The sequence below is a fragment of the Hippichthys cyanospilos genome, chromosome 1 (assembly GCF_059441005.1).
Source record: "Hippichthys cyanospilos isolate Australia breed blue-spotted pipefish chromosome 1, RoL_Hcya_1.0, whole genome shotgun sequence".
Classification (NCBI taxonomy): Eukaryota; Metazoa; Chordata; class Actinopteri; order Syngnathiformes; family Syngnathidae; genus Hippichthys; species Hippichthys cyanospilos.
Genome location: NC_142369.1, coordinates 25,709,517 through 25,734,207, shown reverse-complemented (window position 1 = coordinate 25,734,207; position 24,691 = coordinate 25,709,517). Strand labels below are relative to the sequence as shown.

General features: G+C 42.1%; 2 protein-coding genes across 6 annotated transcripts; both read left to right on the top strand.

The window, feature by feature from the left end:
• Positions 1-227: 227 nt before the first annotated feature.
• On the top strand, positions 228-14,739 carry LOC148429872 (tRNA (32-2'-O)-methyltransferase regulator THADA). Of its 5 annotated transcripts, none has more exons than XR_015864766.1 (33): positions 228-363; positions 445-616; positions 697-780; positions 880-907; positions 1,725-1,873; positions 1,955-2,077; positions 2,404-2,524; positions 2,696-2,841; positions 2,917-3,001; positions 3,073-3,209; positions 4,118-4,315; positions 4,387-5,104; positions 5,217-5,369; positions 5,475-5,584; positions 5,657-5,817; positions 6,616-6,767; positions 6,845-7,000; positions 7,083-7,222; positions 7,298-7,435; positions 8,188-8,292; positions 8,402-8,602; positions 8,684-8,834; positions 8,911-9,157; positions 9,639-9,875; positions 9,952-10,156; positions 10,875-11,063; positions 11,818-12,050; positions 12,124-12,282; positions 12,365-12,628; positions 12,705-12,907; positions 13,266-13,540; positions 13,638-13,743; positions 14,534-14,739. XR_015864766.1 is itself a non-coding variant. In XM_088407832.1 (32 exons), exons 1-31 carry the CDS (start codon positions 245-247, stop codon positions 13,532-13,534), a joined length of 5,553 nt encoding a protein of 1,850 aa, XP_088263958.1. In that variant the 5' UTR covers positions 228-244; the 3' UTR covers positions 13,535-13,540; positions 13,638-14,216. The 5 variants fall into 5 exon arrangements, 2 of the variants coding, with proteins under 2 accessions (XP_088263958.1, XP_088263941.1); XR_015864762.1 differs by adding an exon at positions 14,357-14,424 and having other exon boundaries at positions 13,266-13,743; XR_015864763.1 differs by having other exon boundaries at positions 13,266-13,743.
• Positions 14,740-17,000: 2,261 nt separating this feature from the next.
• Positions 17,001-24,635, top strand: pik3ip1 (phosphoinositide-3-kinase interacting protein 1). The gene is made up of 6 exons (XM_088407857.1): positions 17,001-17,411; positions 17,555-17,665; positions 18,280-18,396; positions 20,234-20,422; positions 20,503-20,581; positions 23,434-24,635. Exons 1-6 carry the CDS (start codon positions 17,309-17,311, stop codon positions 23,648-23,650), a joined length of 816 nt encoding a protein of 271 aa, XP_088263983.1. The 5' UTR covers positions 17,001-17,308; the 3' UTR covers positions 23,651-24,635.
• The last annotated feature ends 56 nt before the right edge of the window (positions 24,636-24,691 follow it).

The following is a 24,691-nucleotide window of genomic DNA, read 5'->3' as shown; positions in this document are numbered from 1 at the left end:
TGCTTGTAGTGTTGTACGTATTTTCTACCAGATCCATTCAAATACTATACATACCTCATGGATTACGTGTTTGGAAATGTTATAAAAGGAAGCGTTTGGAAATGTTATAAAAGAAGGCTGCGTACTCCGACCTCTAGATGGCGGTAAATTACTGTAAGGCCAGATTGATAACTTTCCAACTGCCAGTAGAAGTGGCCACGGTTGCCGATGTCCCATGCTTGTTTGGAAGGTGTCAGTAGGAGCGATGTCTTTTGATGAACTTCTGACGAGTCTGAAAAACTGCGTCATCATCGAGGAGCAAACGGTTGCAAATGGCAATCCAAAACTCGAGCTCGTTTTGGATAAACTTTCGGAGTGCTCCAGGTTTGTTATTTTCCTGTATATAGACTATTGGCACCCTTGGGGATGACAATTTCACCCCTATGCACACTATAATCGGAACAGGAGCGACGTTAAAAGGAGCAAGGAGCGCTGTTTGCAGGAGGCTGGCCAACTATTGAAGAAAGTGAAGCTTCATGTCCTGGATCGTGATCACCTTCAGCTTCTAGTTAGACTTCTTGTCTCCTTGCAGCTGCAAATGGTGCACATATCTACGGCCTGTACTAAAGTAGACCAGGTTAGCTTTCGTAATATGCTGTCTGTTTCACTATTCGAATTAAAAGTGTCATCTCACGACTGCTTCTTGCTTCTGTTCAGATGTTGCAACATCTGGCAATGGTGGATCATCAGTTGGTGTTTGAAGAGATCTCCTGTTTCAGCTCTATTGTACACTGTGAGCAGGTACACAAGAACATCTTCAGTTCTTTTTTTTTTTTTGCTGAGATTTAAAAACGAAAGAAAAGTTGCAGCTAGATAATGCTGGACCTTTTATTTTTCCAGATATTCACAGAGGAAGAGCTTCAGAGAGGTTTGTGTTGACCTTCTGTTTGTACACTTTTTTTTTTATACAGTTATAGTAGTGCTACATATGAATAAATAGGATAATAAACAATAGATTACATTAGGATCACATGCTGTTGTTCAGTTTTATCAATGTTTTTATAATTTTGATTGCCGTTTGCAGTGATGTAGAACTCTTAGAGAGGGCACCCATTCTTTTAAATAGAGAAACAGATACTTGAATAAATAAAAGACAAAATACGGATTCAATATTTTTAAATACAGAAATTAGGTTCAAATTGATGTAAGTACAAAAGTAAAATGTAAACGTAAGTTCTTACTTTCCGTTATATATGATATACCTATTCGGATATCTGCACAGCGGAAAAAACTGCACACACAAATAGTTTTCTCTTTTATTAACTTGATTGAACTGCTAAATTAGCCACCTATATTTTTGTTTATAGGTAGAAGAGTGTGGAAGAGGTGTTAGCACGACCACATGGAGTTTACATAATTGTAAATTTAAAAAACTTGCAAATAAATGTGTTCTTAACGACCAACAGTATGTTTTAAATATAATCGTAGGTCTAATAGTCATTAAATTATATTGCATGGGGGGTGGCACTCCTCCGGCGGCCGCCATATTTAAATCATTGTCCCTTTATGTCACTGCCATACCTGTTTTTTTTCCACCAACCTTTTAACTTCTTTCTATTTCATTTTATGTTGTGTTATTGTCTGTGATCACTCAAAAAAAAAAAAAAGCACATAATGTTCACATTATTTAGCAGTTTTTTTGCAGAGACCGAATGTTTGATTATGTCTTTTATTCCCACTTTTAGCTTCTATGTTCCTGGAGGTTAGCGCCGTGGGCCGTGATGTGTGGCGAGAACTCTGGCCTCCCTTTCTGGAAAAATTATCCAAGTTCTTCCCTTTAATACTGCAACAAGAGTCACTGCGAGATGGACAACTTTGTTACCTTGCTGTGAAGGTTAGTATTTTTTGGGGAAAGGTACAAAATCCAAGACCTCCATCACAGCTTGTCATGCTGTCCTCATTATGTCATCTACAGGTTTGTCTCCAGATATTCCAGCTGTTGGCTAAAGAGGTGTCTTTTGCAGTATGGAACAAAAACGAGAGAAGCCCAGCCATGAAGAAAATCTTACAGGCTCTCACAGAGATAATCTTTGGACAGGTTTGTTATTAATTCATTTTCGTGCCAATTTTTTGAAGCCTAAATACACTCAGTAAGTTGTTGACAACATCTTCTTCCTCGACTTATCTTCAACTTTGTCTTTTTCGTAGTGTTAAGTGCTGTTTGTAGTTGGCAGTGGTGTCGATTTGTTCCCTATAGCTACATACAGTATGTGAGAAACGTCACTCACCGATATGTCTGTAAAGTAGATGTGATCCATCACTTGGATCTCATTAGATAATGCAAGCGAAAACTCCTTAATGGTCAAATTATTGTCCTGCATGTACTGGTTCATTTTCTTCCATCTAGTATTGTGTGTCCCGCAGAGCTGGAACAGAGACACTCGTCTTTTGGCGGGGACTGCCGTGGCCATGCTCATCAACACGGCGTCGGAGAGCTGCGCAGGTGCAGCTGCTGCCTCGAGTATTTTACGGAGTTCTCATTCAGGTACAGTATCACTGCTGACCAGCCAAATTCTGTTTGGACTTCCTGTGTTGTGATGAAGAGGTTCTGTAAAATTATATTCCTTTTTTTTTTTTTAAACAAGTAATCTCATATTGATTTTCTTTATATAAATGTGACCACTCATGGACCTCTAACAAAGTTTTATTTCTGAAGAGCCAAGGCTGGTGACTGTGGGGGTCCTTCAGGTGCAGTGTAGCCCCGCACCTGTGGATGGACAGGGTCAGCTGGTAATATGCAGGGGCCTCTTGACATGCTGTCATCCTCACATTTTGCTCAGTTCCAATTCTAAGAGCGCAGAGGTGAATATATAGGCCAGCATAAACGGATTGACATGTTGATGTAATTTAGCAAATAACGCATAGTTGTTTTTGCAGGGCAGTTTACTGCTGGATGCTTTGTTTCCTTTGCTTTATGACTTGTGCGAGGAGAAGCTGCACTGTCACTACCTTGCCTTCGATGGTGGGTCGCCTCAAGACATTTTATTCACATAATTCCAAGAAAATGTTTTCAAATCTGACACATGGTTGCAGTGTTGACGCTGTGGCTGAAGAAGGTCAAAGAATGTTTGCCTGATATCTGGAAGATGACAGGTAGCCGTCTTCTGCCCGACGGTAGCAACCTGCAGCAACAGCTCATTTCTATTATTTGGACCAGTGCTGAAAGTCCAGTGAGTTTAACTGCTTTATTGGTACAATTTTAGGACTTATAAAGAATACTTATGAAATATATGCATTGCAATCACAGAGCAGTTGGAAACTGGTCTCGTCTGTTAGATTATTAAGCCTCTCGCAATTGGCACATATTCATTTGGTGAACAAAAGTTCATACAGAAGATTACTCTACTTCCCCAACTTTGTTTTCCTTTACATTTGCAAGTGACACCATCTTAGAAGTAACAATAAAATATTAAGCATAGCTTTCAAAATAATTTTCATTGAATCCTCAAATCTGAATGATCATATCCTCAAAGCCTCTACTAAAAATGATGCAATCATTTGCTGAATACAAAAAAAAAATTCTGACAAATTGGGAAACTGATGCAAGAGCACTTACATACCTTACAATGGGTGATACAAACGGATGATGTATATATTTTTTGCATTTCATTAAAGAAAAAAAAACAACCTTTGAAAAATGTAGTCTGGGTCAGAAATTTATGGTTAACGCGGAAACAAAATGTATTCATTTAAAATGAAGAAACCTCTGTATCACCATATCATTCTGGTTTAACAACTTGAAAAAGAACTGAGCGTTCTGTATTTATTTATTTGTTTCTATTTATGTTTAAATGAGCGTAAGTAACTCTAATATAGAAACCGTGTGTGTGTGGGTGCGTGCGTGTGCGTGCGTGTGCGTGTGCGTGCGTGCACGCATACGCACCCTGTACAAAAAGGATAAAAGTCCAGCTCTGCCACTGATAACAATATTCCCCTAAACGTAGTTTGATTGAAATTGTCAAATTTTAAGCCAAGGCTACTTGCTGATTGGACACAAACTCACACAAATCTAGTTACTTAGTTAATTAGTTACTCCTGTACTCCTTTTATAGACCTTTGTTTTCTCATGCACTTTTAGGTGGAAGGTGTATCCGACTGTGCCCGCGTTACCTTTAGTTTGCTTTTGGACCTTTATGACATGGATTGCGAGCAGTTTAATGACGCAAAGAAGCCTCTTTATTTGACTCTACTGCATCGAATGATCCAACTGCCATGGGAATCCAAATCCAAATACCATCGCCTCTGTGCTCTACTTTCCTATTTGGATACCAACACGGTGAGCGTGAATGCTTTTGCATCATTTTAATGTTGAGCTGTGGTTTAACGCACAACCCTTCTATCAAATAGGTGTTGGATCACTATGCTGAAATGCCAAATCATCTCCTTAAATGCATGTCAAACGATCACCTGTCTCCATGCGGGTCGGAACTTTACAAGTGTATGATCCAGCAGCAGAGGAAAGAGATTTGCGGTGACCGTCCAAAGTCAGTGTCGGAGTCGGATCTGGCCAGTAAGTGGGCAGATTATTGGCTTCCTGTCCTTCATGAGGCGCTGACCTCACATGTAGGTGTTCTTCAAAGCAGTTGCTCAACACACTTACTCCCCTGCACCTTCCAAGTCTTCCCCTCTGCTGTGGAACCTATGCTGGCCTCACTAGACCCGTGTACACCAGGCCACCTTTGTGCCTGGGCCTCCATTATGAGTAGCTACCGGGCTGTGACTGGGAACTCTCCCTGGGTTCTGCAGGGCAATTCCACTCTGAAAATTCTCCACCTCGCACTGGGCTCTGCAGATGACAAAGTTCGACTCGCTGCTCTCAACATACTGTGTTCCAGCCCAAAGACCAAAGAGACTCCGACACCAGAAGAACTGTCAATAATGAGAATCTTCATCCCTCAAAATTTAAACTCTGAGTCCTCACTTTTTCGACAACATTTTCAAGCAGCAGTTAGGAGATTTTTGGTTCGGATCAGAGATGGATGCTTGGCGTACATCAAACAATTAAAGGGCAGGGAGGATACCGGCCAGATGGAAAGCTCAGAAGAAAAATTAGCCCTAGGAATAGGTGAGGTGTTTGTTCTGTGTAAGATGATGCTTGACAGGGCAGCATCTACTGAACTGTCTTAATCCCTTAAAAAGGGTGCTATTTGATTTTGAAAAATGTATATTTTCCATAGGTTTTGTGGACTGGTTGAGCCACCTTGTATTCTGCAATTTGATGCCTGATCACAGTTACCAGAGGAAGAAAACCGTCTTACTATTACTGTCAGCGCTGCTGGAGACCTGCACTGACACATGGAGTCCTGCCAAAAAGAAGGGTCAACCACCTGGTCAGTATATACGTACACTGTGATCTGTCAATTTAGTTGTATTTTTGCTTGAAGTAAAAAACGCAATGTACACTATCATCCATGATTTGTTTGATTTCCCCTCAGTAAACATGGGACATCTTGTTAGCTGTGCCAAGTTGAGAGGACAGTGGGATTTCTTCTCCAGAAAAAAACTTTTGGTTCTCATTAGCTGTTTGGAAGATTCCACAAATGAGGTAGAGCTGCCCAAGCCTCATTCGTTTTCTGTCACCTGTTTAAAACAAGAAATCAAATAATTGTTTTTTCAGATTCGTGAGCTTTCAGCAGGATTGTTGGTGAGATTCTTCCCTTCCGTACTCCCTGCTGATGTCACCGGGGCTCTGCTCATTCGTACGAAGCAGCTTCTATGTAGTCCTCGCGTCCAGCAGGCTCAGATGGGGGCGCTGATGATGAAGGTCCTCCATCACAAGTAAGTCAAACCAAGTCAAGCGCACCATTATGTAGACGTGCTCCATATAATTGACATCTAACACCACCTGCACCTCTCCATCTGTGCATCCAATACAATATTCCCTTGTTTTTTTTCCGGTTTACACCCCCCACACATATTTACTTACATTTTTCATTATTAAACCTTATACTTTTTAATTTTACTGTTGTCTGTTCCTGTTCCAATCTCTTGGCCCGTAGTCTGGCACATGGAGGGCCAGAGTGGCCCTCGGGCTAACGATCCTCGCATGTTGGCCTTGAGTGGAGGCTGTAGCTTACAAACATAACAGGGAAGCAGGGTTTACACTCAGCACTTCAACCTTTTGCAACAACGCTGCCCAACGTTCTCTTCCGTCGTCGATTTGTGTAGTCCTCCCACCACGTACGCGCCGCATGCATTCCTCTTTCGCTCACATGACATACACAGCTTTGTCACTCACTCGCAACTTGATGATGCGTGCAAGACTACTGTAATTGACATTCAGCAACATTGTCTTTTCGGGAGGGTGGAGGCTTTCGTTGGTTGCGGAGAAGAGGCTCCCACTTGACTCGTAGAGACGTTGGTTTGAGGTTCACTAGGAGACTGGGGGGCGGAAAGATGAAGCACTAAGTGGAGAGAACACAACACTGTACTTTCGATACTTGTTTATATTGATTATTAGTTATCACCTGTTTTGTATGTGTTTTGTTTTTGTTTCATCGTTCCAATACTTTTGATTCTTGGTGGTTATCGTGTGTGTGTGTGTGTGTGTGTGTGTGTGTGTGTGTTTTTTTCAAGATGGCAAGGGCTTCCTGGATGCAAAGCAAACAGCAGTGTCCCTAACATCAAGGCCTCCTGCTGTGTTAGATTCCTTGTGAAGGAGCTTGAAGATCACTACCACACCGCCAAGGCAGATGTGATGCTTTGTGCTAGAACCAAGCCAATACATGGTGAGTAGATAGAAAAGTTGAAAAACTTTCCATTCGTTTTTGCGTTTTTGTTTTTAATTAGTCTTGACTGGTGTTAGGTGTTCTGAGTGCCCTACAAAAATGTTTGTTGGAGGACAAATCCAGCATCTGTGATTCACTTGATCCTACACTGATCAATGATCTGCTTAGCTTGCTGAAGAACATCTCGTGGCTCCTGCTTGGGGTACTGCATGGACAGCTGGATTCTGAAAGTGGTAATTTGTACAAACTATGCTCAGTTGTGTTTAATTTAAAGGGTAAGGTGCATCTCACTATCTGAAATGATTGCTCCCAAAGATGCCCCTCCTTCTTTCTGCGATATGGGGAACGCTATCACCGCTCTGATAGCCCACTCATCTGGAGGAGAGGGAGAGGAGTGCATCTTGTTGTCTGAGGAACACAGTCTTGTTCTCACATGCTGTTGGGTGTCTCTTAAGGTACCGACATAACTTCATGGTAATTGACATCTTAATACTTCTGTTCCTCATGTGTATTTTCGTCTTTTTCATTAGGAAGCAGGGATACTTTTAGGTTCCCTAGTGGAGAGAATTCTATCAGAATCCAAGCCTAACACGTGTTTTCTAACCAAACGACATCTGGAAATGGCATCAGATATCTTTCGAAATATTCTCCTCAAATGCCGTCATTGGGTAGGTTCTCAACATCTATCAAGTACTCCTCTCTCGACGTCGTGTCTGTGTGTGTGTGTGTGTGTGTGTGTGTGTGTGCGTGCGTGTGTGTGCGTGTGTGTGTGTGTGTGTGCGTGCGTATGTGTGTCCAACTTAATCTACAATAGCCTAACAAACTATATATTAAGAACACTGGATAAACCTGTATTGATGAATGGTATGAAGTGTGTTGAACATGTCACTTGTTATGTCAACATCTAAAAGCTCTAACTCAAAATTTGGTCTCAGTAAGAATAATATTGTGGTTACCTCGAAATAGAAGGATGAATGTTTTCCATGTTGATAAATCACTTCAATAAAATACAAAAAGAAAAACACACAACAACATGTTCTATATGCATTCAGGTAGTACTGTACTAGTATCTGTAGCCTGAAAAAAAATATTGACAAACTATGCTCTAGTCTAAAATATGAATTGTCAAAAAAGTGAGATGTGTCGACTCACAAGTAATCATTACAAATGATAGTCCTTGTTTATCTACAAAAGAATAATCTAATAAAAATAGTGGTGTGATGTTGTTCAGAAGTGACATTCGCACACAACCTTTAACAGATGTTTTTATTTTGTGTAGTCTGTGGCAGTAATTGTTGCATTTTAGTGACCGCCAATGAATTTTGACATGTAAAAAATGCAATACGCAAAGACCCATTCTCATTTTAAAATGAAGTGGAGCATGACAGAAGAAATGCTAAATCTCCTCTTTCCTCATTAGGGTGCAGTAGAGGGATGTTGTGTGGGCTTCAGCAAGTTTTGTTCAGCTCTACTCAGCAGTAGTGATCCTGAGCTCAGGGATATACCGTCTCACATGCTCCAACAAGTGAATGTTTCTACATTCTTACTGCATGCTCACTGAATAAATGGAAAAGATTTTTTTTCTCTCACACATAGAATATCTCTCTTTCTGGTTCTCTGTGCGATGTCCTCAGGCCTTACAAGTTGTGCAGTCTCCTAGTTGTACCTCTGTAACACGGCGGGCTGCAGGCTTACCTATGCTCATCTTGCGTGTCGTGTCTGCAGAGGAGGCTAGTAAATCACGACCACTCTTGGCGTATTGCATGCAAACCTTATTGGACACAGCCAGAATACCACTCCCTGAGAAGTGGGACCAGACGCTGGACCTGCCACAGGTGCATAGGCAGAAGTGTAACAATCCTGTTTTCTGTCTAAAGCCATTTGTGAGCTCTAACGCTCCTTTTCGACCGTCACAGGTGTGTGCAGTTCACACGATGCAGGCTTTGGTACGAGGATCTGGCTTGGGTGTCGCCATTCTTCCTTTTGCGCCCAGTGTAGCCATTTTGGCTTTGACTCTGCTCAGTTCTCCCTGCTGGGCCATGAGGAATGCAGCACTACAGCTTTACAGTAGGACACAAGCATGTTACTCTTTTCTCTTATGGCGTATGACTGTAGGCCCGCTCATGCAAATTGTGCTCACCAGGTTCGCTTTGCTCACGGATGCTCGGTCAGAAGCCAAGCAGTGATGGCGGGACTCAACATGGCATGTCCCCCCACTCCTTCTTCCACCACTACTCCACGCTTCAACCTTTCCTCCTGGAGGAGCTCCGAGCAGCAGCTTGTGATCTTCAGTGCCCACCTGAGGAAGCCAGGCTCCGCCTTCAGCCATCGCTCTACCCAATTCTCACTCTCTTATCCCAACTGCAGCCTGGTGTCCAGGACTCGGCAGAGTAAGGTTATACTAGTCAGCATCACATCTGCAATGTTATAATATCCCTGTCAAAAGCAATCAAAAAATTGTTTAACAACCTTTTGTTTAACAACCCACTTCATAGTTATGGTTACTGTTGAAGGTCTACTACTACTACTACTGACTTTAAGCCTATATATATATATATATATATATATATATATATATATATATATATAGGCTTAAAGTCAGTAGTAGTAGTAGTAGACCTTCAGTAGTAGACCTATATATAATATATATATATATATATATATATATATATATATATATATATATATATAGGCTTAAAGTCAGTAGTAGTAGTAGTAGACCTTCAACAGTAACCATAACTATGAAGTGGCGTGCAGTTAACATAATGTTGTACTTATTAGCTGTGTTTGAATTGATGAATTAAAAAAAACAAATCTTGAACTTCATTTTTGTAATGCACCTTATTGTATTCTCTCATTTTATCTGTTCAGAACCTTGGCAGAATTCTTGCCTCCTTTACTCCAGCTCTCTGCCAGTCCTATTTACAGTGTGAGAGTGATGGCCTCCAAAGCACTGGTCGCCATGACTCCCCCATCAAAGTACATGAACATCCTCATCAATCTTACGGTCCGATTGCCCCGCGCACCAGAGCGCTGCTGTCACAACTGGCTCCATGGGCAACTGCTGCACATAAAAGCCCTCCTGGACAGAACTCTCTGTAAAGACTGGTGAGTCATTAAACTCAGCCTTACTCATTCGCCAAACCGCTCAGGCTTTGACTTCCTTGTTCCTCTGTCTTTGCAGTGAGCATGGAGCAGAACTTCATGCAGCCGTGAGCTCTGTGGAGGCCTCAACGTGGCTTGCCACAGATGCCCAGCGCTGCCCGCTGGTCAGAGCAGCATATGTTGCTGTCGTGGAGTCACTAAGAAGATTTTGCGGCCAAACCTTTCTCTCAAAGCTCTTTGACAATCTCATACTTGAACTTCGTACACCCCGGCAAGGGCTTCAGGTGTGTGACACTGTAGCAATGCGCGTTGCATTTGAACTACAGAACTGGGTGGGTCTCTACAAATCGTTCTCTTACACGTTTAAACGTTTAAATCTTTCTTCAGAAAACTGATAAATCAGGCTTATGTTGCAGATGCTAGTTTTGAGCTACTGATGAAAATATGAATTTTGCAAAGAGACCTCCATCATGGGATGTTTACAGAAACAAACACCTTAAGGCAAGGTGTCCAAACCAGGTCCTGGAGGGCCAGTATCCTGGTTGTTTTACAGGTTACAGGCAAACTCTTCGCAGGAAGAGCGGGGCAAGATGGAATTCAACCCGACACCTATAACCATTCTTCCACCACGGCAGCCACATTGCTCAAAACCACATTGAGGTGGCCTTTTACCACGACATCAAAGAGAAGCCATACACATGTATAACCGTATGGAACAAACTGTACGAATGTACATTACGCAACTGTACATGGGTTTCTTACCTCATGTTATCCAAACACGGCGAATAATCCTAATGTAAATTGTGACACGACAGCATTCAAATTATGATTGTTTGGGGTGAGAAATCAACATTGTAACATGGTTAAAAGCCCCAAAAAGTTTACTTTCCATGATAGGACCTCTTTAAAGTGTTTAAATCTCATCCCTTTCCTGCTATTGGAATTCACTCTCAAGTGTTTCAGCAATGCTATCAAAACACTCAGCTATTTCTTCCGTTTCAGGTTGGCTTGTCTTCCTTCCATCAAGGAGCCATCCAGTTACTCTGTACAGACCCCAAATGGGCGCGGGACCTCTTAAAAACCTTTCCAGCCGCAAGCTGTGAGCTCAGGCTGGCATTGGTCACGTGGGTGCTGGAGAACCATGCTTCACTTAACACCCACTTGAAAGAATTGATCCAGAGTGTGCTGCAGGTGAGATACATGGCTGAAAACTTTGAACAAGGTGCTTTGCAACATAATATATAAGAGAGGGCATACAATTGTGGAGCTAGGCATTATTGAAAGGCAGTTTTAAAATGGGGTTTACTTCTACTATACAAACAAAGTCTATATATATTCTACTTGAAAAAACTTGTTTTATAGTTTGCTTTATCATTTGCATTATTTAAAATGCAAATATTGTACTGCTTTTCTGACACCATCTAGGTCTTACTGTGCGTAACGGTGGTATTTTGCATGTCTGCAAAATGGAGGATGTGATCCTCGTATTGTTTTTTTTCAAAAAGTATGTCTGTAAAATGGAGGATGTTATCCTCGTATTGTTTTTTCAAAAAGTAAAAGCTTCATATTGAGTTGATTTTATACTTGGGTATATCCCAACAGGTTTTTTTTCTTGCCCTTCCTCTACTGCTTTTTTTTTTTTTTTTTTTTAACACAACATCTTTACTTGGAACAACATTATTAGAGTGGTCAAAGTAAATGAGTACATATACTGTACTTTGTCATGTAAAGGAAAAACATGTAAGGATTTCTAACAAATATGTGTGTTGTGTACTCTTGTCGAGCTTGTCTGCTTTTCTATATTTTATAACCTTAAATTCTGGAAGCGTTTATTAAAATATATTTTTCATCACAACTATTTTTTTTTAATTTATACATGTAAATTTCTCCACATGCGCATATGAGAAGATGAATAATGTGTTAGTTCATTACTCTTAATTTGCAGTCCGGTCTGAGGGAGGCACTTTTGAGCCCCATTGAGGAGTACCGCAGGATCCACCTTGCAGCCTTCGTAGCGGTGATGTCAACACAGGATTCTCCTCCTCCTTCAGTGCCTCTCGAAGAGTCGGTTCTTCTGGAATGTCTGGATTTGTTATTGAGAGACCTGGAGAATCAAAGAGGCGGATCGGAGTTCATGTCCCAGGCATTGCATGGTGCAAGCCTCCTGCTTTCCCATAGGTTAGAATCCAGTTTTAAAATGTTCATGTTCCACCTATATAGCTCTCCCTTTATCCTCCTATCTTCAAAAAAGTTTTCAGAATTCTGTCATCCATCGCTGGTGTGGTGCCTTAGAGACTCACCGGTCACCCGATGCTCCTGAAGTTCTGAGGATATCTTGTGCCGAAGCTCTGTGTGTGGCTGGCCTTCCCCTAATAAGCCACAAGCTCATTCCTCCTACTGTCATGATCAAGTACTGTTAGATGACGGCCACACAATTTTCCACATATGCTTTAATGCTGCTTTAAGGCTAATGTTAAACACCTCTCATGCAGATTGCTGAGCACAAGCCTGTACTTGGTGCAGGACCAAAGCCAACTGGTGAGGACTAAAGCAGCCAACTTCATATCCCAGCTGCATCACGCCAGGGGAGGAGCTCAGGGGAGCATCTACCTGGCACAGGTCAACCTAACTATACCGCTTCTGCTGGATTTGTTGCTGGAGGAGTGCTGGGACACACCGTGCACACTGGACCTTCTTTTGTGTCATGTGCCTCACTGCGACATGAGATCTGTGACAAGTGAAGTCGCAGTCAGTGGGTGGGTCACCTTGCTGATTCTGCATTCGAATCGACTTGACTGGATCTTGCTAACCATGAAGTGTTATCTTCCTCAGGTGTGGGAGCCTATATGAGCAGGATGAGGCCAACGTGTTTGCTGAGCCTTCAGTGATGGCTGCACATGTGTTGCCTTACCTGTTGCTCATGGCTGAAAAGTACTGTGAATCTTCGGCGATGGCGCTGTGCCTTAACACATGGGCGGAGGAAAATGCCGCTCTGCTGCTGGACAACCTCACATTGTGCAAAGGCCTCCAGCCAGGTACTGCACTTGGGGTTCTATATGGAAACCGCGTTGGCAGGATTGCTTCCAATAGATATTATCCTTTGCTGTGAGCTTCTTTCATTTGAAAGTCATTCGTTATTTTAGAGTACTGCATTGTGTGACATTTTAAATCAGCAGGGTTGTAGTAGTATGCTTGCTATTCTTAAGCATGGCAGCTTACTTTGATGTCCTTTAACAAAACCAAGAACACCAAACCAATGCCAACATTTCTGTAGATTGTTCTAATACGACCGTGTTGTAGTGAACATCTATTTTTTCAGCCAATCAAACAAAAATGACTGTATTGTGTCGTATTGATTGTAATTCAACTTGATGTACAATCTTGTCTTTCTAGTTGAGACGCTGACCTTCCTCACGGACCCCCGCTTCCACAGCGCCCTATGTGGCTTGCTAACAAGAGCCACCTTCCTACTCCACCTTTCCAAAACTTGTGAGCGTGTGCAAAACTTTTGTGATCCTTCAGCCATGCAGAGGACTTTGCAGGACATTTGCAGTCACCTAAGTGAACAAGGTGTCCACTTGAGACCTTCTCTTGCATCTGCTGTGGCTGGAGACGTCACATTGTCGCACCACGGACTCTCTGTAACAATGAAGGATAGCTGAGGAAATGTAATACTCCCTTAGGAGTCTTGACAATCGTTCCAGTGCAATCTCTCTTAGATATGCTGTTGTTATAACAAAATGTTCACCTCTTGTTAAATCTTAGCAGAAAGGAAACAACCTAATACTGCAGGGAACTCAATCCATCATGCATTTTCAAAAGCTATCGATGAAGTCATGGGGGAGCTGGAGCCTATCCCATCGGATTTTTGGTAAGATGTGCATTACACCCTGCGCTTGTCCCCGACAATTGCAGAATACAAACAACAAATAAGCATTCACAAAGTTAACCTGCAAGTCATCTGCGCCACGATGAGTCAAGCAGAGAATACGTTTTCACTAGCTCATCGCGCTTCAATGTTGAGGATAATGTAGGCGCGTTTTTAGTGGCGCTGAAATGAAGCTTTTGTGGGCCATTTGGCGCCAATTGCTTAGAAAATGACTTCATTTTTGGAAGCTTCAGTAACAGCTAGGCACTTCTCCTGGCAGAAACAAACACTAAATCTTTTCAAATAAAGATTCATTACAAATAAATGTTTATTTATTGTTTACTTATTTATTGTTGTGGTTTTGTGGCTTTTTATCTCTTGATAACATCATTACTTTCCAATGTGTAATTTATTTTATATGAATGTTTTCAGAAATGTTATATTAATGTTTTCATATGAATGAAGCACTTTTTTTTTAGGATTATTATTGTCATTGTGTGTGTGCAGCCTTTTGCTTTTTAGCAATAGACTTCAAGAATTTCATTAATTGATTCAGATGAGGGTGCAAAAGGCACTTTATTGTGATACCAACCCAAATGTTTCTTTAACTCCTCAGTGCAAGGAATCATTCGTTTTTGAAAATCTTCAACTTCATCTTGAGCCCTGGCGAAGCTCCTGGTTTTAGTATGAACCCAAATACTTTATTTGTTTGCAATGTCTGAGCATCGTCAGTATTTGTACAGTACATCAGAGGAGCTGGCTGGAATACTCTCTTGTTTATGTGCTCCATTAGAGGCGGTGCACCCGCATAAGTGTCCATTCCCCTAACCACACGAGAGTGCAAGATGATGGACTGGCTCTGAGTTGACCGAGGGTGGTCATTTGATTGTTGACAGCCCACACACTAGAAGAGTCTTACATCATCACATTGCCGCCTGCTTCTTCTTGAGGTGGGTGTAATAAATGACTCACTTGGATGGACACAAGTGGGATGCGTTGTCCTTGTTTTACTTTTTTTCTTCTCAAAAATGTTTGACAGTGATGCATAGTGAGGAATTAGAATCTTTTACATATTATAAATGTGAGTTATTACATCCAGGATGGCTGCCTTACATGAAAAACTGATAACCAGTACTGCATTCTTGATTCGCCCAACAGGTTGTGTGAATGCATATACTGTTGTTAAGCAATTTAACCCTTTAAGTAGCAAAAATGCACCCAGCAACATTTCTTTATTGTGTCACTATCTCTAACCATTATCAAGCTACAACCTTTTCAAAGAGTAGTGACATAAAAATATATTGGGGGGGAAAAAGCCGCCTAAAGAGTAAAGTTGTGATTACTCAATGTCATAGCTAAATGTGATTTTCTGACCTCTCTGCGGCCTGCTTTCTTCCTGTTTAATTAAGAGACCAACTATGGCAACGTGGAACAAGGCCAAGTAGGTGCTTTTATTGCGTTTGTGTGCACACACACACTGAAGTACATGTTTACCATCTGGACTGGGAACATGAGGGAGTGTTTTTCCATCGTGTCATCACTTTATCCTTTCTTAAAAAGAGTCTACACGGAATTAATGCATAATGCAATTTGTTTTGGAATTGTAAAGGAAACTGCTGAGGTTGACATCCTATTGCTGAAATTCTTTAAACTTCCAATAGTGGTCTCATACTTTGTTAAAAAAAACAAAACAAAAAAAACATCATATACACTGTAGCAATCTTACTAAAGGAATAAGCTCAAGGGAGACAACAAATAGACTCAAATGGTTGGTTATGTTTGTGAAGATGGCAGTTTTCCGCCACAGGCCTTGGGAATGAGCCCCCAAAATCTCCTGAATGGACTGCACACAAATGCTGGTGTTCTTGCCTGGCTTCTGTTTGGTAGAGTGACTCAATGAACGCTGAGCATGTAATGAGCTGGCTGCTTTCTTTTTGTGCTATGCCAGCAATGCGCTATGACGAAGAAAGGGAAAACAAGCACGGGGGCTGCCTTTTCTTGGCCTGTACAGAGTCTTCTTTCTCGCCGAGTGGAAAAATAGGCCCTGTGAGTTGGAGGGGAAGAACATGGACACATGAGCGCATACTTAAGAGTCAGATCGGCCAGCGCTCGGATTATAAATGGAAAGCATTGAGTCAATCTGGGTCAGATGGAAACTATGTATAGACAGGAAAAGTAATCCGACAGTTGCGGGGTACTAATTGTAAACGTGGGACTACCTGCCTGACATGTTTGTTCTCTCCAGACTGCATGCTCGAACATGTGTATTTATACTCAAGTTTAAACTAGAGATGTTTGATACCACTTTTTTCAGACCGACACCGGGATGTGTACTCATCTCTTGAGTAGCCACTGATACCATGTATTAATACCACCAGAACGCCAAAAGAGCGGGCGATACAAGTATCGGCTGTCATCGTGGGTACCAACACTTTGAAATTAGGCCAGATATCGGCCCGATACCAATATTGGTATTGGTACTGGCCCATCCCTATTTAAAACATTTCCTAGTCTTCGGCTAATCCACTGTAAAGCATTGGTGAAGTTTTGTTTATGGTAAATATTTGTAGGCCATAAAACAATCAGAGAAAACATGACAGTATTTTACTTTTCTGCTAGTTTGGGCAAATATGTAATTTTACATAATGTAGTTACAGTAAATATTGTCTGAAAAAAATAGCCAATAACAGAAAAAGGAACATTTCTAACCATAGAATGCCACAAATACTTCTAGGCCATGGAATTTAAATCGATGCAGCATGCTGTGCAGCCACCGTAATTTAGCGTGCAGCATACTGCCTAACATGTGCTACTTTGTAACCTAGTTCATTGCACACCTTATTCACCTCAAGAGTTTCAACAGTGGTTCTGAAATGGGGTGACGTGTACCCCTGGGGGTAGGCTATGTGAAAGCACTTCAGGGCATGGATTAAACAGGGTTTCTGCAGGTATCAGCACATATAATTATTATTATTTGTTTCATTCTGTCTTAGGGAAGAGTACGTTTTCTTTTCAAATTAAGATCACATTAATTGGAACATCAAGCAACTTATTTCTAAATTATGTAAAGTTTTGTGCAGATGTACACTGTTGTCAATGACAATTCTCCAGCAGATCAGTTACAACTAAAACAAATGTTAGGCAATCTATCTTTTGGCGTTGCTGAATAAAATATGCCCGAGGATCCCGCTACAACTGTAGCTCCAAATATTAAATCCAACACGTTTTTTTTCTTGCCAAAAATGCTGGTAGGCTGAAAAAAAAAATCACCGCTGGTCTAAGTAGCTCGAAAGTCGAAACCGAGCGCGTATGTCGGGACCGCGGCACAGACGTGCGCGAACAGGGAAAGGCTTAGGACCTGGAGGTGCCTTTTTTTCTCCTGCTGTCGTTGCTCCTCGCTCGTCACACGGCTCCTCCTCCACCCCAAGGCTGTTTACGAAGACGAGATCGTCTTTTGGCAAAAACAAGGGCTGAGGCGTTTCATCGAGAGGAGCAGTGTGTCTGTTGCCCTCAGCACAGGCTCTTTCTCTTTCCCTTTCCAATAATTCAAAAAAACCTATCTTTGGAAATGAATTCAATCTGTCATCTGTGCAGGATACTTCTGTCTTTTCACGTTGTTTTCCTGAGCGCCGCCTTGGTAAAGAGCAGCGTTTTAAATGCCGAGCAAAAAGGTAAATAACCGACTTTGTTTTAATGCTGTGTCGAATTATTTCGGAAGCTTAAAAAAAGTCAAACAGTAATTTAATTCCACGCTACATCTTGGCTCCCATCCAGTTCTAATAGCAGCCCGTTCTCCCATGTTGTTATTGTGCAGATTGCATTGAGACCAATGGAGTGGGCTACAGAGGAGACGAGCAGAGTTCCTCCTCAGGCTTGACTTGTCTGAACTGGAACAACACGTTCACGCAGTATGAGCCTCACACTGGTAAACAGAAATAACGTTTATTTGGATTAACCGATTTCACTTGAAAATAATACATCAATATGTTGAAGCATCCTCATGTTCATCAGGACCAGGACTGTAATCAATCATATTTAATACAAAATGCATGGAGAGCCGTTTGGGCTTTTGTTCGATATTTTTGACATCCAATTTAAGATCCATATAGTCAGTCAGCGCATGTTCACTCGTGAGACAAATCAGTGCACGGGTGGCAATTTGTCTTACTGGTTATAGCATGTACAGTCTGCATGAGTATGTTTTTCCCCCACTTCTGATTGGCATTTGTGCAAATTAGCAGGACTTGCAGCACAAATAGATCAAATTGCCAGCGATGCAAAATTAAGTGAATGTTAAAAAGTTGTCAGCGCAAGCACTAATCCAGTGTGAACATCCCTGATTTTGTATGTAGTGTTAAATGGCTTCTCTTTACACAGCAGCAGCTGCTTCATCTTGTCTTTGTCCCCATTGCGGCTTGCTCATTGTTGTGTGATGAAGTTGTGTGAATGATTAATGAGCCCAGCGCTGGGCAGCCACAGCAGAGCGTGTGTGTGTGTTTGTGTTTGAGGCTTCATGTGTTGTTTTCCTCCTCGATCTAGGTGTAGGAGATCACAATTACTGCCGAAATCCAGACTCCTCCGAGAGGCCCTGGTGCTACATTGCAGGCCCCGACGGAACGGTCCAGAAGCAGTTCTGTTCCATCGAAACATGCCAAGGTGACTTTTGAGCTCCTTTCCTCGAGAACTGGAATTCATGGTAAAAAAAAAGCTTGATTCGTTTTTAGGCTCCGGGCCTAAAAGTGAGTTATGTTTTGGAGAAACGAGATGAGATGACATTTTTGGGAAGCTCATAAAACGTTTCCCTTTGTCAGCCCAGAAAACTTGGCAGCCTGGTATAAAACTTTGATGGATCACTGGTTCTCATCCTAAATTATCCAAGTGCATGTACAACAAGAACCCCCGCCCCCAAACTTCCATCCCACACCTAAGCAGTAGGTCAGTTGGTTAAATATCTGTTAAAGCTCCAGTCGAATTTGTCCTTCATTTCCTTCCTGTTTCAAACGAACAATAACACGGGAGCCGCAGTTTTGTGTCACAAAGTTCAGTAGCTAGACTTGTTTTTTTGGGGGGGAGCCACGCCTCGCGGCACATCTCATTGGCAGACAGAGGCGTTCTCGCCTTGGAGACAGAATTTTATTGGCTGCTCCGTTTGATGATGTCACGCACTTTTAAAAGTCATCTTGTAAACAGCTTACTGCGCTTGTGCCTGCAAAGGAAATGGGTGATGTGGGAAAAATATTAAAGCGCAGATATGAAAGGCAACCCTCTTTGTTACTTGTGAGAATCTTTAATGACTACTGCTTACTTTCAAAACTTTGTTTTTTTCAAAATAGTTTGCAGTCATAGATAGCAGGATCACAAGATTGTTCCACTCTTCCAACTCAGGCATCACTGGTCTTGTTATAGCAGCAAGAGTAACTGGAAACCCCCATAATGGAAATATATTTGGATTAAAAAAAAATGCAGACAATACTATAAATACGTGTTAGATACGCGCATGCATGTGACTTTGAATTGACGAAAACACATTCCTATCATAACTTTGACCATAAATACTGTTTTTTGCTTCTGGGACAGCTCAGCTAACTGATGCTTTCCTTCTACAAAAAACAAACGGCACTATAAACGGGCCTTTGGTAGACAAATGATTCATTTGTATGTAAACACAAAACTGCTGAACTGAGCTGGGTTAGTAACTGAAATAAAATAGGTTTTCCCCAGTTTAGTTTGGGAAAGAGATTTTCTATGGCTCGACAGTTGCACCTTGCTGCTTTGCATTGATGTGGTAGGCTAAACTTCCACTTTTGTGGTAAGCAAGGCCCTTCTGACCAAGAATCACTCTGGCTTTCGTAAATTTGCCGCTTGGCCGTTTCTCAAAGCTGAATTTGCGGCTTCAGGGTGTGATTGACCTTTGTTTTCGAACCCCCTTCAATCAAGCTCAAAGAATCCTGCTGCATGAAAAGGGATCAAATCACCAAACAGAAAGCATACATTTAAAGATAAAACATGAGATTAACGCAATCGAAAAAAAAGTAAACGATGACTGTCATGAATTGATTGCGATTAATCTGTTACTTTGACATCCCAATTGTAGGTTTTTTTTTTTTAAACTTTCTTCTAACTTTTGAAAACAATAATATATCGGTCAAGCGGCGACCAAGTTTAAATTGATCAAAAATTGGAGGGGTTACACTCCAGCCGGTCTCCGACTAATGAGGACAAGTGTTCTGGAAAACGAAGAACCTGACGGACCTCGGAGGTTTCCCTGTCGCCGCATCATAATGAATTTGACACGGCATATTGGATAACGCCCCATTAAAGTGTCTACATGTATTGACGAGACGTACCTTTGATAATGGACAGGAATACGGAAACAAAGTTGGAAAGCGATCCTTGCTGACTGATTGCTTCGGCTAATGTGACGATACAATGGCAGAGGTCCAAGCTTTTAAAGTCATTAACAGTGAGAGACGCGGCTTTGTTGCGTTTCAAGAGCTCGTCTCCACCGAGGCGCCGCATTCGGAGGCGGTCCGGCCCACGGGGGCCACGCCCTCCCCGGACGCCGAAATCCCGTCGGAGACGTACTCATCTTCGGGAGAGGCCTCGGCTGAGCGGCCGGTGATGGGGATCAGCCAGCGGGTGCGCACCGGTCCCAAAAAGAAAAAGGATCTGGGCACGCTCGGTACGTAGACGACCTTCTGAAATATATACCTGAAAACGTTTATAGACTCTTACTGGCTGTTTGCTGAACGACCTTTTCAGGCTACGCCCTCGGCATCGTCATGGTGGCGGTTATAATCGTTCTCGGGGCGGGCATCACGTTCGGCTACTTCTACAAAAGGTCAGTGACTGAACACGCGCATCAAAGAGGAATAAGAAATACAGATATGCCAGCAAGTAGTTGCACTGGAAAATATTTGCGTATTATTGATGCTCATTTAAATGCTTCGGGACTTTTCTTCTTTTTTTCCTTTGCTCGTTCGTTCTTCCTCGCAAACCCTAAACACCGCTGATAAATATTCAAAGAATGAATTGAAAAGAGGAATTCAATATGTATACATTTTTACGCATCCTTTTTTGGAGTCTTCAAAAATGCAATTCCTCGGGTGCTGAATTGCAGGTGTGTCGACTGAACTTAAAATAGACGTTAGAAAAAGAGCTTCATCATTAGGAGGTGGGAACAAGTCCACTATTTTGGCAAAGAAAGAAAGTAGAAAATGCACTTGTCTGTCTTCTAATGTATGGAGTAAAAATAAAAGGAAAAATGACACAAGAAAGAAGAAAAAAAAAGTAGCTCAGGTAAGATTCAGAAAAAAAAAGCTCCACTGTGAAGTTCAAGTATGAAATAACACGAATGACACTCAACTGCCAGTAGATGGTAGCAATGCACCATTTTAGATTTGATATCAAGCGGAAGGAAAATATCCACAATTGCCAAACTGCCTGACTGTTGGACAGGTTTTGGCTCTCTACTCTCAGAGAGTGTTGTATGCACAGCACTTGCAGATTGGGTGTAGTTGTCGCTAGTAGAAATGTGTGTCATGAACATGACAAAGTGCAATAGAAGTCTTGGTTGTAGTGGTGAGGCCCATGTAAGTGGCAACAATATAAGGCCATGGCTGATGTGCCATCTGCTCAATTTCTACCACTCGCGGTCCCTGTTTATCGTCCGATACATAATTATTTTGTGATCAAAAGTCAATCCAAAATAACGTTTGTCTATTTTATAAAACCAAATCGCTGTTCTGATGTTAGAAGTTTTGCAAAGGCACAAAAAACGTTAGCAAGGAAGGTTCCTTTTTCCTCACAAGGGAAGAGTCCTCTTGTTTGTCGTTTGTGCCTGCGCACGTGCGTGTGTGCGTGCACGCGTGTTTGTGTGTGCTGCACCACTACAGGCAGCGGTTCATATTACAGACGCACAATGGCTTTTTTTCCCATGCGGCGTCCGTTAGTACATGGCACGCCAACGTTAATGGCGGTGTGCGTTGCGGGCCCACATGTGTTATTGCGCATTCCTCAATGATGGTCTATGTTGTTGCACGCAATGGTCACTAAGATCCTGACGGGGGGTGTGGAAGGAAATGAAAGTATTTTTGTTAAGCTTTTTCATTTTCGGTTCTTGGGAAAGAGGATAACGTGGAGGAGATATTTACAGTACCATCATGGAGTCCAAATTACAAAAAGAACATGAGTTGTTCATGCTTATGCTTGCCGGATAAGCCGTGTAGTTTTTTTTCTATTTTTAGAGGCTGATTAATCAGGAGGAGGAAAATGTTACATCGTGGTTTTCATGTGCAAGAACAGCTCGTCCCTTGTCTTTGCACAAATAACTGATGAAACGGTGCTCGACTCTTGTACTGAGTGCATTTTCATGAGCGTGAATGTTCATTTGCATGTGAACTGATTGGTTGCTGACCAGTACAGGGTAGACCTCTTCCTGCTAGTCAGAGTCGGGTAAGTTGAGTCTTGTTTGGACCCTGATCAATAGAAATGTGGCTCAGCCTCAAAATAGACGAGTCATACCAGCTTGTCCCGCTCACCGTCTGCCGCCGCTTGCAGGCTAATCACAGCAGTGTATCAGAGGCTCACAAAGAAACGCGAGTCTGCCTCGGGCTATACACTATTTAATTGAAACCATTATTGAGTTCAGCACTGATTTTTTTTTTTTTTTTTATGTGCATAAACAAAGTTGCGCTGAACAAGCCTGGTTTTCTGGTTGGGTGTTCCCTGTCTATTGCTACCTATCTATCCAAAGTCAGCTGGGATAGACTCCAGCTCACTTGTAACAGGGAGAAGTACAATGGAAGACCGCTAGCCTAATAAAAATGGATTTTGACATCTATAGCCATGATAGGCAGAGAACGAGGTAAATGTTTTCCCATCAAATGGCAGATTGTTAGTATTTTGCCCCACAGAATGCATATTTACTCTTCTTTATGTATGCCAAAAACATGTAAAATTAGTAACCCATTCACTGCCAGCCCATTAAAAATGGGTTTTTGACGTCAAAAGCTATTAGTGGCCGTGAATAGTTAACGTCATGGTCGTAAGCATTCTCTCATATACGCGAGGCCATGCTTATAACAATAATGTCATCCAAAATATTGAGTTTTGTCATAATATGATTTGGATATGCATGAAAAATGTCCACAAATGTTTCTATATGAGGCAATTTAGAAGAAAAGGCAAGCTTACAATGTGAATAGAAAAAAAAACAGATTGTCAATCGGACGTGCATATACCGTACATGCGCACATAAATTTCCTCACTTTTTAAAAGGTAAAAGTGCAAATGCGCCTCATTTGTTACTATAGGGATGGCTAACAACCATTGCTGCGGTAAATGTCTTTTTTGTCCTCGAAGGAAGAACCCTAAACATGACGTTAGGAGTTCTGTCTAAATTATTGCAACGCGCGATGATGCAATATGGCCATTATAGCACAATAACTTAGGAAAGGAGCTGAAAACGAACAGTGACGTGTCCGCACACAACACGTCGCGTTGAAGTTGATAAACTAAGGCAAAGAAATCTGCCAAATGATATCTCAAAAAACACTCAAGTCGAGTCACTTGTATCTCAAGGCACCAGTGTATCCAAATGGAAAAATATGCCCCAAAAACTAGATTTTTTTTTTTTTTTTTTTTTAGAAAATTGCGCATATCCTTCTGATAAGACGGTGCGTGCTTGCGCAGGGGCCGGGACCTGAAGAAGCAGCATGAGCAGCGCGTGTACGAGCGTGAGATGCAGAGGATCACCCTCCCCCTGTCGGCCTTCTCCAACCCCACGTGCGAGCTGGTCGACGAGAACGCCATCGTGGTGACGGCCGAGCGCGATGGCACCCCAGTCCAGGAGGAAGTGGAGGGCGCAGACCCCCTCATGGGCCAGCAAGCGGGCACGCCTGGAGCATGAGTCGGGACTCGTGATAATGTTGTTCTATTCTAGTGGACCAAAATAACTTTCATGCCTGTTTTGAGTCAGGAAGCAGCTCAAGCTGGAGACTGATGCTGTTTTTGTTTTGTTTTTCTGCTTACATGAGACAAATAAGAGCATAATTGCAAAAGAGAGGCAGACGTGTATTTTGATACTGTATATTTGATAGCCAAAGACACTGGTTGCCTGTCAGTGTTATAACAGTGTGAGATGATGCCAATGATGACAAGCGTGGGCATCATTCACAACCTTTTGTTGTGTACATACTACATGGAGAAAAGTGGACCGCCCAATGATGAATGTGAGCTGAATTACCATGTGCTTTGCTCCGCTGGCTGTGCCGAGGGAGAACCATGTATATAAGTATTCTGTACATAGATTTGTGTAAAGGGTGGACTTTAAGATGGGCATCCTCCTCAAAGGCAGGATAAATTAAAAAAAAAAAAAAAAAAAAAACAGTCCACAGGAAAAGACTTCCCCATCCGCAATTGCCTTAGCGTGGTACTCTACTTGGGAATGTACTATAAGAGAGTAAAATGTGCTTTTGTTCCACAGGTTAAGGAGTGACAGGAAATATGTTTTCTCTCAGGAAGCATGAGAGGCAGTTAAGTTGGTCCTCTGAATGACGTGAAACTGCCGCGGCGCGCAAAGCGCAGGCAGATCAAGCAGTCCTACCATTGTAAGCGCAGGGCTGCTCCAGAGGCCCTCTGGCATTTACTGACACGCTGTTTGTGACATAAACACAATCCGCGAATATCCTCTCCCTCAGCCGCATGAACCTAAAGTGTTTGCATCCTAAATACTATTCATCAACACCGCTGCATCACTGGAATCATTGGTTTCTGCTGTCTAACTCGTTTGTGTGCTGACGTGTCTTCATATAACACTCCAAATGCAGTTGCGTTGAAGTTACGTGCTTGTATTTGTTTTTCAGTCAGACTGAAATAAAAAACTTGGAAACCGCGATGTTTAATTTCATCGGCATTGATACGGGCCGAACGATTACCCGTCACGGAAAAC